The sequence below is a fragment of the Eubalaena glacialis genome, chromosome 14, assembly GCF_028564815.1.
Source record: "Eubalaena glacialis isolate mEubGla1 chromosome 14, mEubGla1.1.hap2.+ XY, whole genome shotgun sequence".
Classification (NCBI taxonomy): Eukaryota; Metazoa; Chordata; class Mammalia; order Artiodactyla; family Balaenidae; genus Eubalaena; species Eubalaena glacialis.
This window is the reverse complement of record NC_083729.1, coordinates 13,140,420-13,160,852: the sequence shown is the minus strand read 5'-3', so window position 1 is coordinate 13,160,852 and position 20,433 is coordinate 13,140,420. Positions and strand designations below refer to the sequence as shown.

General features: G+C 33.7%; 1 protein-coding gene across 1 annotated transcript in view; it reads left to right on the top strand.

Moving 5' to 3' along the window:
• The first annotated feature begins 993 nt into the window (after positions 1-993).
• RAD51AP2 (RAD51 associated protein 2) overlaps positions 994-20,433 on the top strand; it is a 33,287-nt gene continuing 13,847 nt past the window's right edge. Inside the window, exons 1-3 of the mRNA XM_061168523.1 lie at positions 994-4,135; positions 4,492-4,575; positions 8,481-8,624. Coding sequence (XP_061024506.1) covers positions 994-4,135; positions 4,492-4,575; positions 8,481-8,599 — 3,345 coding nt within the window. The 3' untranslated portion in view covers positions 8,600-8,624. The remainder of the gene's footprint in view (positions 4,136-4,491; positions 4,576-8,480; positions 8,625-20,433) is intronic.

The window sequence follows — 20,433 nt, the reverse complement described above, 5'->3', positions numbered from 1 at the left end:
AAGTTTCTTAATAAACATTTTGAAAATCATTTTCTTCTTTAGAAGTACAACATTCACAAAACTCAGAATTGACTGAAGATAATAAATAAATTGTTCTCAAAGCAGAGGAAAAAGAAAAACAACACTTACAAAATTTATTATGTGTGACTCAGAACTGTATGATTATTCATGCTTACAATAAACAGAATAGCTGAAACATATAATTTTTATCTTTAAGTAGTGGCAGTCACAATATTGGGAAAGACAACTCCACAGCGCATATGAAAACTCTTTTTTTTCTACAGTCTTAAAATGAAGATTAATAATTTATCTGGATAATAGTTTCTACACACTTTTTTTCCTGAAATATTCAGATCGTTAAGTACCAGTGCCGTCCTTTCCCAAAACACACTTCATGAGTGAAGTGGAAACCTGATTTTTCAATGCCACTGGGGTCATTAAGAGCATTTTGGAAAGTTTTTCCGCACACGGAGAGATTTGGTTTGGTGTTTACAGAACTACACGGTTTTACTGGACAAGACGCTCGGGAGAAACTGTGGAGAAGTCGCTTCTGAGGAAAACACGGAGTTTTAGAATTAAAATAATAAAGCTGTTTCCGTTCACAAATTTAAAAAAAGAGATTCTGACTTTTCTCATTAATTCTACCAGAGGGAAGACAAAGTTTCGATCAGCTACAACCCTGGCAATTGCAAAGGGCGCTAAAAATAGACAAAGTAACGGTCCCAGGCGCTCGGTGCTTTGAGGGAGAGAGACTACTTGGGACTCCCGGGAGTGCGGTGGCTGGGGGCGTGGCCTAGGCCTGGGCCGTGGGGGCGGGGGCGGGGCGTAGTCGAGGTGGGCTAGCCCGGAGGCTAGGGCCGAGGCCAGGCCTCAAGGGGCGTGTCAGGGGCGTGACCGAGGCGGGCTCGGGGGTGGTGGGGCTCGGGGGGGCGCGGTGGGGCGGAGCCACCGAGTCTGGCCGGAGCCTCTGACAGATTCCCTCAGATCGCTGTCATGTCGTTCACGCAGCGCGCGCCTCAGTTTGTGGAGCTCGGGGAGCCTGCTTCCTCTTTACCGCCTCCTGACGACCCTGATTCCCCACCACCCCGTAGTAAGCGGCCCCGTTTTGAGGAGCCCGGTGGTGTTTCTGAGGCGGGGTGGAGGCTGCCTTTGGTGCCTCGCTTGTCTGAGGCGGAAAAAGTCTGGGAGTCGTCGGCCAGACCCTTCAAGGCGCTCCTGGTTTCAGCTAAGGAGATTTTTGGTAACTCCACAGACTCGCGTGTGGAGAAATCTGTCGGTGAGAAGCAGATGTGTAATCTGGGATGCCAAAATAGCAGATTTGAGATGAAGAGTTGTTTGCGGTCTCTCCCCTCACAAAGTTTTGATTCTGGTTTGAAGGCTTCTAGAACGTCTTGTGAACCAGGGCTGTGTGACAGAGAGTCCTTCAGTGTGCATTGCAGTGATAGATCTGGAACAGAGGCTGGTCAGCTGCCCAGCGCCTCTATACATGATGGACAGGCAATTAAAAACGAGGATGGAAAACGATCTTTACTCCAGGGGAGAGACAATAGCCAGGAAGACAATAATTGCACAAAACAGACAGAAAATTCATTTTTAGATGTTACCTTTTACAAGGAAACCAAATCAACGTTTCATGATATTAAGAACAGATGTAAAGCTGACAGCGTTATGCCATCAAATAAAAAAGAAAATAGCATTTCAGCATCTACACTAAAAATATCAAAATCTCAAACCCAGCCCAGCATGGAAATTGCCAAACCCAGCTATTTTAGAGATTGCAGCACGATAAGTATCCCTGAGTTTCCAACTGATTTAAATAGCAAAATGTCTTCTGTCTATTTAAAGGAAATAATGAAGAAAAATGACAAAAATGAGGCATATGTGAGGGATTTCACAAACATTCACTGGTCCCAAAATAGACCTGATGTTAAGAAGCAAAAGTTACAGGATGATAAAAAAACTGTGGATGCAGAAAATATTTTTTCTGAATGTTATGGAAGTAACCACCAGTCACTCAGCAACCAAAGTGTTTGTGCGAGAAAAAAAGACTTGATCAGTTTACACTACTATAATCACTGTAGTATCAAGTCTGATGCAATAGACTCTGCAAAGAATTTCACTATAAAACTAGAAAATGCAAATTGGGAAGAGGCAGAAACATGCCTGGACAGCTACATATCTACCAGATCGGAAAAATTGAAAAGCTGGGACTGTAACATTTTTTTGAGAAAAAATAGGAAAAATTGTTGGATTATGGATAGTTACAAAACTAAATGTGAAACTATGAAAACAACTGGAGAAATATTGAATTTGCAACAATCATTAGAAACAGATCTTTTAAGCAAAGAAAATTATCACAATACAGAAGTCATGAAAACACATGAAGGAAAATCAGAGCCTCTCATGATAGAAACACTGGGTAGTCAAAAAGCTTTAATAAAAATTTTTTGGTTAAAAGGTAAAGGAGAAAACGATAATATGCTACAGTTGAGATGTTATACTACACAAAAAGACTTTCATTTAAGCAGTATTTTTGAAAATTTCATTACAGGAATTTTTTATTTCCTTAAAAGTATTTCAGGAAATCAAAAAGATAATAATATCTTAACCTGGTATGGAATTTTGAAGTGTAAAAATCAAATTGATGTTCAAAATCTAACAACTAGGAATATGAATGTCAATAGAAATAATGATATTTTAAGCATATATTTACAAGCCAGTGTTTTAGACCTTCTAAATATTATATTGAAAACCAACATAACATCTTTGCTCAATAACTTTGACTCTTTAACAATAATTGAAAATGATTCTAAATTAGAAGAGGGATGCATTTTCAAATGGGTAATATATTTGAATTATCCAAAAAATGTTACAGTGAAAAAACTTATCAGTTCCTCCAGTATGACGGTTAAAAACATACACTTTCCAATTTTTGAAACATATGAAAAAATTCCCCTTTTAATGGACGTTGATGACATCGATGAAAATTTTTTGACAAAAGAAATTAGTTACAAGAATAAGAGTAGTCCTGAACGACTCATGAGTGTGGGAAACTGGGTGCACTGTAGTCCTAAAACTGTTAAAACACATGTTAAATCTTGTCCTCAATTTATACAGATCCAGAAATATATTAATAAAAAAACTTATGAAATAAATATGCAGAACCAAGATTTATATTCTGAAGGAAAACAAAAGCATAATAAGATCAACAGATTTAATTTTAAATGCATATTTGAAGATTTCTTCAATATTAGGCAACAGGCTATACAGGCAAGCCACAACAAAAAACACAATGAACAAACCAATCTGACGACTATAACTCCGGTGCTAACTTTTGGGGACTTGATAAGTGAAATTGAAGAAAAAAAATATGACTTAATTTTGAAGGAGGAAGTAAAAGTCACAGCACAAAATTTAACAAACAGTTGCCAAGTTCATGAAGATATTAAGATAGAAAAGGAAAAGAAAAAGAGTTTTTATTCAACGGAAGGCATATTTTTTGTGCAACCAGTTTCATTAATGAGTAAGAAAGTAGGTGTGGAAGAAACTAAATATGTTAATCGAAATACTGTAGCTGACAGAAATAAATCTGAGAATATTTTTCAAGAAAGTGAGTTAGCTAATTCAAAGCATTTTCATCCAAAGAATGACTCTTCAGAATGTTTTAATCTTCAATTTGAAACTCATTTGAGTGTAGGGAACAATGAATGTTTTCAGGACTTATCTGCCAAGTGTTTATCAAGAGACGCTCTGACAATAGTAAACGATTTTGAGATGAAGAGTAAATTTGATTTAGTACTTGAAGAACTTCATATGTTTCATGAAATTAGTACGGAAAATGAAATTCTAAGCACTGTGGAAACCAACAATGGGCAAGAAAATTACTTTGTAGAAAATAATGATGTTGAGGAGGTAAAAACGGAGATTAAAAAAGGTTTGAAAATGGGTACAGGAAACAAAATATGTTCATCTTCTTTGCTCTGTGATACGATAGCAGGTCCTAATATGCGTAAAAAACACCAAAATTTGTTTAAATGGAAAAAAGTACCCAAAAATGGAGAGCAGGAAGTTCCTAATGAATATTGCTGTCTAAGAACATCAGAGGAAGAATTACTCTATTCTACTTCTAAGGAAGGTATGAAATTAGTTTTAAAATATACTTTCTGAGTTAAAAGAAAATGCTGCTTTTTTTTTTTTTTCTGTGTAGGCCAAATATATAATTTTGGCAAAAAAGAAGATAAGGTATAAGACAATGTTTATTGATGCGTTATTATTTTTCTATAAAGGGTTGTTCAAACATTAAATAATATACTGAAGTTGATGGGAACAAGTGACGAAATTTTTAAAAGGAGCTTTGAAATGTCCTGTTTTACTTATCTAAATATTAGGAGCCAATGGGAGGAAATATTCCTGAAAAAGTAATTTTTTTATAGTATTAACATTTTATATAAAAGTTACTTTTTGCTATAACACATTGATCTTTATTTTTAGGTTGTGAAAAACCTTCACCTGAAAGACCAGCTTTCTTCTCTGATGAATTTAAGGAAGAAAAATTTAATTATTTACTGAAGGGAGGTAAGATTTTTAGTTATTTTCTATAATACTTTCTAGATGATTATTGCGTTTTTGTACTTTTAGCATGAGGAAAATATACTTAGGGTGTTAACAGATAAATACAAAGATTTAATACTTTTGTAAACATTAATAATTTACTGATGCAAATTCCTATAGTTAAAAATTGGCTAAAAATTAAAATATCATTTAGAATGTAATTAGAAAATGCACTCTAAAACTGTTTAAATATTTGCAGTGATGCATTGCAATAACTATATGATAAGATAGGTGTTTTATATAGATATATATATAGATATATATACATATATCTATATATATATACCTAATATACACATCTAATGTATGTAACATTAATTAGCAAAAATGAAAAAGGCATTTATCTAAGTTGGATTTATGTTGATGTTACTCCCAATTATAAATTTATTATCATTGTTTTCTATTCTTGAAAGATTATGAGGCTCTTTATATGTACATTTTATGTAGTGATTTTGAAAGAAATTAGCATCATTTACATATATTAACATGATTTAGGACTATGGCATTTAAACTTTTGCTTACTATAAAAAATCAAACTGAAGAAAAGTTAAACAGCTAACCTTATCCTTTGCCTAAGAGGTGTTTAATATCAGAATAAGACACACTAAGTCTAACACCTGTTCTAACTTGTAGTACCAATGGGGGTGAGGTAGGAGTTGGATTAAAATTAGGGAATTATTTTCTGAATAACTACGTTTTCATTTGGTCAGAAATTGCTGGTATTACACAATAAGACTAGATCTAGAAATAATAATCATGTAGGTGAAGTATATTTACCAAACTATCTTCAGTCATGCATCATTTCTCAAAGCATTTCTCCTGGCTTCTCATCAGTAGAATTGCTGTCCCTGGTACTTTTATTCAGTCACTTCACAATTGCATAATTTCCTCTTTTCTTAGCTTACAATGAAATACTCTTAAAAATTAATACAAGTCCTTGGAAGATCAAAAGCCCATGGGGAATTTCTTCTCCCACGAATAAAGGAAATAATTAAAGGAACAATACTCTCTAAGACTAAAAGCGGGATGGTGGAACTGGCCTGAAAAGGATAGGGGTTGTTTCTTCTATAACAGGAAGAAAGGAAGAAATTGGGTTTAGGAACATATTCTCTGATAGAATAAAGGAAGATTAGGGAGCACAAACCCATATTGTCATCATGATGTTAATTGTGATAATAAAAAGGATATTTGAGGCAGATTAAAGTATGTGCCTAAATTGGGAAAGAAATGTTACACTTGTTGGAAACATCTGAACCCATGATGCTCTATTGTGGCTTCACAAGGAAAAGTTCCTCCTTGTCATGAAATATGAAAAATAACGTGTGAGGTCAGCCAGAGTTATTTAATACTATGTTAGGATCGTTGTCTTGCATCCACTTTCAAAGTGCATAAAAATGGAATGATCTTCCTGAGGCTTGTTAAAATCCATAGTGTAAGGGAAAAGTTGGGAGATACTGTGAAGTGGGGATAATAATGGACTAACTGCCTAGGGAGAGTGGGTGCCTGCTTATGTAGGGTGATTTTAAAGGTAATGGAAAACTTCTGATTGTACAGAAATGTTATTGATACCTACCCACTTGTCATCATGATGCCTCCAATTAAAGTTTCTACTACTAATATCTCCAGGCTATCCTATCTCCCCTTGTCTCTCTCTTCTCTCTTTGTGGTATAGAGAAGGCAAGTACTTTGAGCGTGTTAAATGCCAGCTAGCCAGTGTGCCAGGTGCTTTATATATCATTTAGCACCAATACTTCTCTAATTTTAATGTGGATATATGTCAGCCAAAGAATGTCACTAGTCACCCGACTCTACAAGGATTGAGTCATTAGCCGCCGCACTTGCTGACCTGTAGCGCACCCTGAAAGGAGTTCAGGGCAGAGATCAGGAATGAGGCATTCTGTGCTCTGGAAAAACTGGCAGAACAGGCCTTCAGATAGATGTTTTCAGGAGAAAATTGTATGAATCCAATTTCTTGCATCTTCCCATACTTAGAAAAGCACTAAAATAATTAACTAAGATATCTGTTCCTCCTGACTAGCAGTAACCTTCTACCAAGATGTGTGTCTGATTGCAGGTACCTCTTCTCCAAAATCACATATATGCTGACCTCCTCCCTTACCTCTTCAGAGCTATCTGAGAGGCTGTATCTTGGGGTATGGTCCACAGTAAGTCCCCAAATAAAACTGAAACTCACAGCTCTCAAGTGAGTTTTTATTTCATCTGACATATGAATCACCTGGGTGTCTTATTAAATGATTCTGATTTTGTTGTGTGGTAGGCTCTAAGATTCTGCATTCCTATCAAGCTCCTAGCAGATGGAGATGCTGCTAAACTTTGAGTTGAGCTGGAACTTTGAGTTACAAGGATTTAGAAAACAACTGACTTGGCATTGTTTCTAAAAGACCACTAACAACCTTCATGACTTTTTTCTTTAACATTGATTTCTAAAATGAGCAATTTCTGGTATTATGCTTGGATGTTTAGAATTGTTACACAATACAAAGCAGTAAGTTAATCTAGTATATAGCAATAATAAAAGGGATCATTATTTATTTTTAAAAAATGGTAGGAGATCCAAGGAGACAAAGAAGCATATTCTTATAGCCACAATTTAATGACTGTTTAAGGTCATGTGCTTTGCAAAAGACCTGCTGTTGATACCAATTGGTTCAGTGATTTCCCATTTCCCATCCATTGCAAAATTACCAGAAGTATCTATTGTATTAGGATGTGAAAGAGGAAAGCTATACTTTGAAAAAGTAATCAAATAGACTAATCATGGCTTTTTTCTGAAACAATAATTTCATAATAAAGAAGTACACAGCATAAATTGCTGAAATTACCTAATTTATAACCAAATCTAGTGTATCAGACATGGTCCAACAATTTTATTTTAGACCATCCTTTTTCATTTAAAAAAATGAAAAAATCTAGCAATACATTTTTCCTCTTATTTTTATAATTTTAATGTTGAATAAAATATCATAAACTGATTTATAACTATTTTTGTGTTTTCTCTCTATTTACATATAGCTAAATTTTGTATTTTATTTCATTATTGTTTACATAGATACACAGATTCTATTTGATTCAGCTTAGTAGAAATCATGCTGTTTACCTTTAATCATATTTAACGTTAGGTTGATTACACTGTTTTTAGCATAATGTGCTGTTATGTTAAGGTCACACTAATTCATTAAAGCTTGATACATTTTTAGCTTTACATATGTACCCTACTGTTTATTTTTTAAAAAGTACTCAAAGTAAGAGGTATTTTGTTAATGAGAGGTACTCATTATCAAGAGTAATTGATTCTACTTGTTTGGTTAACTGATTTAGTAACATATATACCTCCATGAAATGTTTTGAGCTTTTTAGAAAATGTTAGTGTGATGTTAAATAAAAACTTCAAAATTAGAGCCCTCCATTGATACATAACAGATGAAATACATTTGTGCTCTATTATTGATAATAATCTCTATTAGAAGCCAAATGTAATTATTAACAGTATAGTCTAGTAACTTCTAATAGAAAAACAACATGGTCGTTACAACCACTACATCAAGTTAACTTTAAAACCTATATAGTTTTTTTTTTGTTGTTAAGTCAGATTTCCTGACTGGAACGCTGACTTTATTTAGCTGCTATTTTATTGTATGTTTGGCAAGTTACTTAAATTTTTTGTGCTGAGTTTTCCGCTTTTAAAAAATGGAGATTGGAGTAAGTGAAGTAATGCATTCAAAGCACTTAGCTCAGTGACTCAGTAAATGTTGCTAGTATCATGATTAGAAGTTAGTAAAAAATTTTAAGCATAGAAACTATGAGTGATTTTTACTCCCTTATGTACTTTTATCGTCTTATACTTTTAGGTGGCAACTTTTCATATGGAATTTCAAGAGTACTACCTCTTAAGACATGCAGTCGACCAATCAGAATTGGTTTGTCAAGAAAAGCTAAGCTTAAACGACTTCATCCCTATCTGCAATAAATACGTTACGAGAACTTAGAAGAAGGTATTGGACTTTAATACTTCAAAACATTTCACATCTATAAATCTTCTGTTTCTTTCTTTGGATAAATGCTTCCTTCCAGCTTAGGAGTTTTGGGCTTTCTTTATTATAAAATATGGAGAGGGTTTTGTGTGTTTATGTATCTAATGTGTGTATCTACCTTTAAATGTTATAAAATATTTCTTTAGTGTTTCATATTGCATTAACAATAGTCACATTAAAAAAGCAGTGTTCACATTAAAGGCTTTTCATAATCTTATAAAATATGTCAACTTATTTTTCATGATATATGTATATAAAGCTTTTGTGGAGAACATTGCTAGTGTTTATTGGTTTCTCAAGAGGATCTATGACTCACAAAAAGGTAACGAACCACTGTTCAAATCCACTCTCCCTATTTTTAAAGTGAAAAAAAAAACAGAAGTGCAAAGAGGATGGGTAAGTTTTTCAAGATCACTTAGTCAGGATTGGGATAGAGGCACTCTCCTCTGTAGCAATTTTTTCATCTTTCTTTGTATTCACTTTCTAGTTTTAGTTTCTCCCTCCAGAGTCTATCTTTGGCCCCAGAGCAGACTTATGATCATGTAGTTAATACCTACTATTAATTTGTTTATTCATAAAACAAAAATATTTTGATACTCCTGCTACTGTATTAGGCTCAGTAATAGAATACGTAAGAAGACATGTATAAGACTGGCCTTGTGGAGCTTAGTTTCTGTACATAGAGGAAATAAATGATATATATAATTTAAAGGTAATCATTAGTAGAGTAATACTTTTCAAAACACTTGGCAGAGAAATAACAATAAAGTGGGCTACTTAGCAAAAAGTAAGGAAAGAAGGAAGCATCAAGAAAAGATAAAAATCAGAAAGCATGCAATGACAGAAGGAACACTGACATATCAATTCACAAAATAAATATGACTGGATTAAATTACCGTATTACAAGCCAAGGTTCTCAGACACATTAAAAACCATTTCAAATTCAGCTCTATACATTAATTTTGATCCCCCACCAGGTACTTTCTAACTTCAATATCCTGCTCTAATTTCTTGTTTCCCCCCCCCAGAACTCAGCACCTTCTCACACACTATATAATTTATATCTTGCTGGAATACAAGCTCCTTGAAGGCAGGTTTCTTTCCCCTCCCCCCACTAATATATCCCAAGTGCCTAGAATAGTACCTGCCCCTTGTAAGTACCCATAAAATATTATTTGAGTATACGAATGAATAAATTTCTACACCTGCTCATAATAGCTATGTCTTTTTGAATTCTTAATAGCTTTATGATCTTGGGAAAGTCTTTATATCTAAAAAAGGGATAATAACATCTCATGGGATCATTGTGATGATTAAATGAGCTAATACATGTGATATATTTATAACAGCTCTGACAGAACTCCTCAGTAATGAATAACAATATGCTGATACATAGTAAATACTCAATAATTAATAACTATTTAGAATGTTTGACTTGTTCTTTAATTTTTTTCCTGTATCCTGAATTAGGTTATCTTTAGGAGTATGCCTATTCCTTTGAGTCTGATGAAGATATTCCTTTAACTTTTTTTCTACATGGGTCCTCATCTTCCTTTTCCTTCTTTTTATTATTATTATAAGTCCCATGTTGGATTTTTCTTTTATCTTTATACAAGGCAGATCTCATCACAGTCAAGGTTTGTCTTCACAAACCAAGGTTTGTCCTTTTCCCTATTCCTTGTTGCTGTGTGTGAATACTGAATTTTGTTCTCATATAAGTTTCTCTAGGGCAAATTTTTGTGCTTCCAGTCTTATTCCTAATTTTAGGAGGTTTTATATATGCTTTCATTCTTTCTCTAATAAATAGTATATAAATTTACAACCACTATTGGTTCTTTCACACTCTGAACTACGTGATAAGTTTAAATTCCTAGCACATACTGCTGCAGTGGTTTTCCATGCCACTACCCCACTACTACTTTGATTTGTAGAGCTTTTCTCATTAAAATTTTGAGGAAGATTACACCTCCTCAAATGGGAAATTTGCTCATGCTAGTGTCATTACTCAAGTACGCCTTCCCCCAATACCACCTACCCAAACACACATATGCACACAGAAACAGACCCCACCTTCCCTCTTCTCCCTAGTTCTGTGAATTCTTGTCTCTGGAATTAGAAAGTTGGAGGATAGGAGGGAGGTAACATTTAGGCTCTTTTGCTTTTGTCTTCATAGCCAGGTTTAAAGAGTCTGCATTGAGGGCTATGGTAGAAGACATTTAAAATTGAAATCCACCCTCTCTCCACATTGTTCTTTTTATGTTTGTTCTTAAAATGTAGAAGTTGAATGCTTTCAGATCAGAAGAAAAATATTCAAAGGATGAAAGCCACTTCAAAAAGTACTTGCTTTTATTCAACCTTAGAATAAATCTCTGTGTTACTTCAGTTTAAAGTAACAAGCTTTTGGATGCATTAACAGTGAGCATGAGAAGAGAAGCAGAGCCTTCCACTAAATCAACTTGAAAAAGTTACGTTGATAGTCAGTGCCTTAAGTATGCAAACCTCCGAGTTAATGTCATCCATTTAACATTATTTAGTTAATCAAAATAGAAAACAAAATATGTAGTAAAGTTGATCTTTAGTTCCATCTAAATGGCCACATGAAAGGATATTTGTAGAGTTAGCCATCAGTTTGGGAAATTTTTCTAATAACACAGACATTATACATATTTACATAGACATACAGTAGTTTGTGACAGAATTTATACTACTAAAAATTATCTTTTGAGCTACGGGGACTAGGATATAAAGATATCAGAAGGGTTCTAAATTATATTTTTTCCATATAGTTGTAAAATATATCACTGAAGCTATCCTTCAAATATTCCCATTTTATGTTTTTGTTGCTGTTGTTTTTGTTTTTAAGCACGGGCACATGCTACAACAGCAAACTGAGAAGAAATAGTCATTAAACTATTTTACCTATCCGGGGTACGGGCAAAAGAATAAACTCATAATCTAAAAGTCTCTACAATTATGTTTCTGTAATTTAATAAATTTTATAATTTTGAGCACATGTAATTAAAAAAAGAAAAAAAAAGAAGAAGCCTTGGGCTTCGCTGGTGGCACAGTGGTTAAGGATCCGCCTGCCAATGCAGGGGACACGGGTTCAAACCCTGGTCCCGGAAGATCCCACATGCCGCAGAGCAGCTGAGCCCGTGAGCCACAACTACTGAAGCCTGTGCGCTTAGAGCCTGTGCTCCACAACGGGAGAAGCCACCACAATGAGAAGCCTGCACACCTCAACAAAGAGTAGCCCCTGCTCTCTGCAAGTACAGAAAGCCCGCGCGCAGCAACGAAGACCCAATGCAGCCAAAAATAATAAATAAATAAATAAATAAATAAATAAAAATTAAAAAAAAAAGAAGCCTTGAGGACCTCTTCCCTTAACTTCACTCATAACTGTTTACTCAGCATCTCTACTGTGATGTCTAATAGGCATCTCAAACCTAACATGTCCTGAACTGAGCTCCTGATATTTCCCCGCAAACCCCTCCTCCCACAGGCTTTCTCATTTCAGTGAGTGGTAACTTCATTCTTTCAGTTACTCAGGTTAGAGATCTTGGAGTCATTTTTGACACTTTTTTCTCACTAGGCACAGCTGTCCCACTGCCAAATCCTGTTGGCTTTAGCTTTTCTTGCCAGGATGATTGCAGTAGAGTCCCAGTTGGTCTCCTTGCTTTTAGTATTTGCTCCCCTTCAACCTATTCTGAACACATTAGCCAGAATGATTCTTTAAGATATGTCATAGCACATCACAACGCTGCTCAAAACTTTCCGAAGGCTTTCCGACTGACTCAGAGAAAACGCCGAAATTCTTAATTTCATGTACAAGGATATGTGATGATTTGACGCTCTCAGTTCCCTAAACTCCTCTCTACTATTTTCCCCTTCTTCATTCTACTGAAACCACACTGACCTTGTTTGTTGGATACGTTAGGAATGTCCCTGCCTCAGGGCTTCTTCACTTGCTTTCTTTTCCTGGAATGCTTGTTCCTAAAATATCTGTATAGCTTGCCCTGCACTCCCTTCCTTAGAACTTTATTCAAATGTCACTTTCTCAATGTGGCTCTTTCTTTCTGTTAATATTCATATGCCCCTTCCGTGCTTTTATTTTTTCCTCCTTAATACTTTGCCATCAACAGACTATGTATTTTACTTATTTATCTTGTTTATTGTCTGCCTTTCTCACTAAATTTTAAACTCTGGGAGGGCAAAAGTTTTTCTTATTTATCACTGTTTCCAGTGCCTAGGAACGGTGCTTGACACAATAAGTATTCAATAAGTGTTAGCTGAATGCAAGAATCAACAAAGTGAACAAGAATAGTTATGTCTTAAATGTATCACTTTGATTAAACTTTTCTTCTTGAGGCACATAGTTCTGCAAGTCCTGGCATTTAAAGTTCTCTTCCCTCTTCTTTGCTATTCTTTGTTGCATTTTCTCCTTGAGCCAAAGATGTCAAAACAAAGCTTGAATCTAGATCGCTTACTGTGTATCTTTCTTCAGAAATTATCTTTCTTCAGCTGCTTAGCTTGTCAGAATTTTAAATGTCTTCCACTTTTTTTATGAAGAGAAAAATAAGGTAGAACAAAGTAAAAGCATATATAATTTCTAAATAATTTTGAAAACTAAATTATAAAAATACTTCTCAAAATTCAATGTCCTATCTCTTATCCCATTTAAAATTTTTATAAAATCAGTTTAATTCATTTAAATTTTCTAATTACGTATTCCCTTTGCATTAGTAAAAAAAAAAACCCAGCTATTAGAACAAGTTTTTATTTATTTTTGCCTTTTTACTTTTATGTTTTCCTTTAAATAGTCTTTTAAATTTTATTTGTTTTTGAAATGTTAATATCTAGACACGGTACAAAATGCAAAGGATAAAGAAAAAAAAGAAACAGTGAATATAAGTCCTCTTACTTTTTGACACTCAGCGATCCGATTTTTCTTGATGGAGGAAGCAACTGTTAACAGTTCCTTGCCCCTACATATTTCTATGAAACAATAACTTTTTATTATTAATAAGCACATAAAATATTTTTACTTGTTATCTGTTCTGTAACTATACTTTTTTTTACAGAATACTTAATAAATTCAATAATGTATGTATTTCAACATGTTAAAAATTTGAGATTAAGAGGAGAAAAAACCTAATGCTAAAGAAACTGAAACATGAAAAGTCAAATGGGTTTAGTGTATCTGACATTCTGACTAACAATTTTTAAAGCAACTATAGTAATTCTGATTTAAATTTTAAAAATAGCCTTAATACCACTTTAACATAATATATTTAAATAAACATAATTTTATTGACATACTTAATTACATAATCCATATGTCTCCTTCTTCTTAAAAAATCTTTGTGATTGATTCTGCTGCCTGGCTAATTGCCATTGCATTTTCTTTCCCTTATGTCATTGCTCTACATTCAGTAGCTCTAATTCCTACTCATTCATTTTGTAATCTTCCATATATATATATACATATCCCTTCTCTTCTCAGAGTCTTTATTTCTCTTTGCCCTTCCCTGCCTCCTTTCACTAGAAAAAACACTCTTAAGAGTCACTGAGGACTTTGGCCATTTTTCAGTGTGCCTTTTCTCTTATTTCTTTGCATTGCTAGCTGTCTAGCACCTATGATACCTTTGCTTTGTGATAATACACTACCTCTTATATTCCTGACCATACTATTTTTTTTAACTCTCTGATTTTTAGATATAAGCAAACTCCAAAGTTTAGCCCATGGACTTTTGCTTTTTACTTCTGTATTGTATTCCTTAGACATTTCCTCAATTTGATGGGATCATTTACCATACCAAATCTATGGTTTAGGTGCCAAATTATATCTTTCTCAAGTTCTAATTTCAATTGTATAACAATAATAAAGAAACCTAATATCCATTAGATGTATGCTGTGAGTCAGGAGCTATTATAAATCTTTACATATATTAAATCATTTAATCCTTAAATAACCTCACAGATTTCTATCTCTGTTTTACATTGTGAGTTTAAATAACTGGTCTAAGTTCAAAAAGTATTAACTGGCAAAATTAGAATTTAAACCCAGGCAGCCTGCTTCAGGGCCAAGGTGCCTAACTGCTAACGTATACTGCTCTAATTTCCACATTGCTACAGGTCAATAACTTCAACTCATATCTAAAATCCTATCAGTCATCATTCACTCTTCTACCTGACACTTATTTCGTGCTATCAAATCCTGTTGCTTTCTTTTCCTAAGGAGTTCTCTGACCTATTCATCCTTTTCCATTCTTTTTATAATGCGACTTGACCTAATGTAACTTTCTGGGTGATCACTCCACAGCTTCCCTATAACTAAACTAGTCTGTTAACGCTTCACTTTCTCCAACTAATATTTTTCCATTTTACTAAGCCTCTTTCCGCTCTTAAAGTGCTCTCCTCTCTTACCTATTTAAATCTTATCCAGCCTCACATTACAATCTCTATAATGCTTTCTCTAACTATTTGAATGTGTTATAATTACTATGAACCATAAATAACATTAGTGCTTTCTTTAAAAATTCACTCATAAAACATTTATTACACCTGTCATACGATTTATCTCTTCACCTATCTAAGCTTGTGCATAGGCATCATATTAGGAACTTCTTTTTAGTCTCTAAAACACTTTATCAGTGTCTTGTATTCAAAAACGTTTATTGATTATATGCTGAATATTAATATAGCATTTATTTCATGATTTTTTATGCTTGGCTTTGTGTTTTTATTGATAAATCTACTAAGTTTGTAGCCTTTTTAGTTTGCAGAAGAGAATATAGCTAAATCCAATGGGGCTTTTTGACATTTTTGTCTTTGGCTCTTTCTTGCTTAGTCTGTCTCCCTCAGAATTTAGGCCAGCTTCAAAGCAGAACCCAACTTTTTCCTCACAAGGCTTGTATAAATGCCTTTTAAAACAAACAACACCTACTTAAATTGATTTACACACTTGTTGTTTATTTTTTTTAAATTAGTTAATTTAATTTATTTATTTTTGGCTGCATTGGGTCTTCGTTGCTGCGCGTGGGCTTTCTCTAGTGGCGGCGAGCGGGGGCTACGCTTTGTTGCGGTGCGCGGGCTTCTCATTGCGGTGGCTTCTCTTGTTGTGGAGCACGGGCTTTAGGCACGTGGGCTTCAGTAGTTGTGGCACGTGGGCTCAGTAGTTGTGGCACACGGCTTAGTTGCTCCGCGGCATGTGGGATCTTCCCGGACCAGGACTCGAACCGGCGTCCCCTGCATTGGCAGGCGGATTCTTAACCACTGCATCACCAGGGAAGCCCCTTATTGTTTATTCTTGATAACACTGATTTTCAACAAAACTTTATGAAATTTTTATGTACTTTCACCTATAGGCAAAAATCAATGTTTTATAAAATTATATTTTGTGTCTTTTAAAGTTTGTTTCACAAAACAATACCACACAAATCTACCACTATTCTAAATGCTACACTTGGAATGATTATCCTCAGCATTACTGTTATTGTCATTATCAGCCATCAAGTACCTTTATGAGTAGGACAACTTGCTATAGGACAAATGGACTTCGTGTGAATAACCAAAGTTTAGAGGCAGCTTATTGTAATGGGGCAGAACAAAGGGTTCTTTCATCGCCTGCTGGGTGGATCAGAGTCTTCCAGCTGCTACTTCATTTTCTAATCACTTTAGTAGCATTTTGTTCAAACATTTTATATACTTTCACAAAATTTCTCTACACGTCTAAATCTCCTTTTTTGGGAGTGACAAACTTATGGATAGAAAATTTTAATTTACATGTTGCAGAGTGGTATAGAAATTAGTTCAATGTATAATTCTGTGTACATACCGATTTATTTCTCTAAAACAGACTTAAATCACATATATTTTTTAAACTTTTATTTAATAATTAAAACTTTTTTTTGACAGGAAAGAAATTTCTTTAATGAACATATTTTGATTAGAATGCCACAAAGTTGGACTTGCATCTAGGAATATTTTCGAAGGTGCTGTATACACAGAAAGTGTAATAGCACCGAGGATTCATAAATATACAATGTTATAAAGTTTTATGGAGCTGAACATGTGTTTATCTGAAGAGATATAACACTCTCATGCTAGATTAAAACTCTTGTTAAGAAATGAGAGAGTATAGTTTTATAACCATTAACATTTTTATAATACTAACATAAAAAAATTAATAAACTTATTTTTAAAGTAGTTTCAGATTTACAGAAAAATTAAATAGAAAGTACAGAGTTTTTGTATACTACTACCCACTCCTCCTCCCCAGTTTCCCTGTAACATTTTGTGTTGCTGTGGTACATATGTTATAATTGTTGAACCAAAATTGATACATTAGTATTAACTAAAATTTACAATTTGCATTAGAGTTCATACTGTGTTGTACAGTTCTGTGAGTTTTGTCAAATGCATAAAACCATGTATTCACTGTTATAATACCATACAGAATAGTTTCACTGCCCTAAAAATCCTCTCTGCTCCACTTATTCATCCCTCTTCACTCCCCCACGCCCACAACTTCTGACAGCCACTCATCTTTTTACTGTATTTATAGGTTTGCCTTTTTGATAATATCATATAGTTGGAGTCATGTTTTACATATTTGCACCCTGGCTTCCTTCACTTAGCAGTATTTATTTAAGGTTCCTATAATCTTAACTTTTCTAGCCAGGGATCTTATATGAGAAGACTTAGGTTTCAAATATTTTAGGCCTTCACCTTCTATCAATACAGTTTCTTTTAGGGAAAAAGGGACTAATTAGAGTTCATTTTAAATTGTGGCTGTCTCTACCTATCAACTTCTGAAAGTGTTTCTCTCATAGATTTTCTTTTTGGGGATTCTTTAAAGGAATTACACTGTCAACATTAACAAAAGCTTTTCTTTTTGAACAGAGACATTTCAAAGCATTTTAAGCCATGATAAAATTGCTCCAAAGGAAGTTGTATCTTCTATTTTGTTAGCAAGAGCTGCACTTAGGAGCCAAAATGCACCAGAGACTAAATGGTCAACATTAAGATGCAGCTGTAAAAGTCTATGCTAGGCCTGGAAAGTTTCTACCAAGTGGAAATCAAAACCACTAACCAATATAAGGGAATATTTTAATGTGTTACTTTTGTGATGTATAATGAACGAATGCCCTATGATGTGCTGCATGGACAACCAAATACTATTAGTAATTCCAATTCTGTGACTATATGAATGTTAATAACCATCAAGTATGTATTTAGACCCAGTAAATGTCCATCAGTTTGCCAACTACTGTGTGGAATATTCATGTATATATCATGGTTCCAGATGAAGAGAGTATACAAATTTAGCTAATAAAATCTAAGAGGCAGGTATAGCCATTATTTTGTAATAACTTTAAATGGAGTATAACCTATAAAAATATTGAATCCCTATGTTGTACACCTAAAACTAATATAATATTGTAAATCAATTATACTTCAATTAAAAAAATACACCCACCCCCCCCCAAAAAAAATCTAAGAGGCAAAATCCATTAAACAACTAATATAATAGGAGATTTGAGATTTCATTCTGACTCTCTCTGCATGACCTTGAATATGTCATGTAGCCTCATTTGGCTTTCCAATGTTTCTTCATTTGGTATATTGTAATCACTACAATAACTTCTGATATTCTGTTGTTCTGCAAATGAAACACCCTGTGGGTTACTAATTGAAAATAAAAGAAGAAATACCAAGAGGGAAAGATATTGAACGTAGATAACAAAGAATGTGTAATATTTTTAGGTACTTTAGCAACTTTTAATTGCTATTAAAGGATGATGGAAAAGAAAAAGAATAAAGATTTAGGGTAGTGATCATCATTATCTCTCATGTATCTCAAGTAGGAAGTATATGATGTTTCCTAACTCATTCATTTATTCATGCTCTGAACAAACATTTACTGAGGGCATATGATGAGTTTGGAACTGAATAAATGACCTCATTTCTATAAATCCTCTCATTTGTAAAACTCAGGTTGTATTACTCATCATTCTTTCTATACAGGAGCCATCCTTTTAAGGGAACCTACCCATGGAATGGTTTGGGCCTGACTTGTAAGGAACTCCCTCTTAAATTAATTCCTATTCTATATCATAAGAATGATTGCTTGGATTTTCTGAGGTCTTTTATAAAGACAATACTATGGAAGTGATCTGTTTTCCACACCTGAAAAAAGAAGTTTCAGTAGCTCTAAAGTTTGTGATTATGGGGACTAGTGGAGTGAAGTAAGGGTTATGTGATCGATTTTCATGGGACTAACATTAGAGATAATATACATGAAATGTCTAGCACAGCTCCTGGTACATAGCAAGCATGTAATTACTAATAGTTATTATTATTAATATTTTAGAAAGGAGTTTTATCATCACTTATAGGTTATAAATAAAAAAGTTACCAATAAGGTATCCTGCCTTAAAGGATTCCACATATGAAGCATAGGCTGAGGAATATTTACCCTTATGCTTTGAAGTCTACTATTTGTTTTGAATATTTACTTTCCAGGACACTTTCTTTATTAAGGCACAATTCAACCATTATACATGTTTGGCCAATTTACTTTAACATGTGTAATGTTCTGTGCCAGGTCCCATGGAATTCCTTTTACTATAAAACAAATTTTAAAAGGATATAGCAGTTTTTTTATTGCAGTAAAATATGCATAATACAAATTTACCATTTTAATCATTTTTAGGTATACATTTCAGTGACATTAAGTACATTCATGGTGTTATATATAGCACTTTGGAACTTCTCTTTATTTAAAAATATTTTGCTTAGTTTTCCTTTCTTATCACATGAGTGACATCATAATTTCATAACAACAGAAGGGAAAAACTCTCATTTTTGCAACTCTTTCTAGTTTTTGACTCAAACTGATTTTATGGTAGAATTCTTAGCTATGGCTAACACATTCCTATGTGTCTTTGAAGACTGCTTGGGAATTTGTTAGAACTTGGATGTAAAGTTCCTTTGCTTAACAGCTTTTTCTTACAAAGACAGTACATCGAGGTGATAAGTTTTAAATTGAGATAGAATTATGAAAGTAATTGAGATTATACTTGAAATTAAATTTGCAAAATACTTAGTAATCTTTAGGCATAAAAATACTGCATATTGGTAAATTTGAAAGAAAGCATGAAACATTATTAGATTAAATAGATAAAACACATTATTTAGTTGAATAAACATTCCTTGAGTATTTGATATATACAAAACACTTGGCAAGTACTGTGATATTTATAGAGATAGACAAGGTATGGAGTTTTAATCTAATTGAAGGGAAAAACATATTGACAGATAATACAGAACAGAGTGAACAATCTTTGTGCTGTAGAGGTGTAGCAATCTGAAAGATTGAACCTGGCTGGGGAGTGAGAATTTATATGAAACATGTAGAATTTAAACTAAATCTTAAGATTTTTAATAATTATACATTAGGGGTAGGACAGAGAAGATTCTTTTCAGAATAGCCTGAAGATGACCAATTTAGTTTAACTGGAGATTTATACATTTGTTAATGATATATTTTTCATTTTATGATTTTTATATAAAATCATGGGGATTATAGATTAAAAAGAAAATATATTGAAGGACTTAATCCTCTTCTTATAGTGAAAAATTGTTCCTTATTTTATTTTTTGAAATTCCTTTTAATTTGAGAAATTGATTTGTGTTCAATAAATCAGAAGATTAAAAGAGGTTTTCTGGGATAGGAAGCATGTACTGAAATTCCAGGATTTAGAAC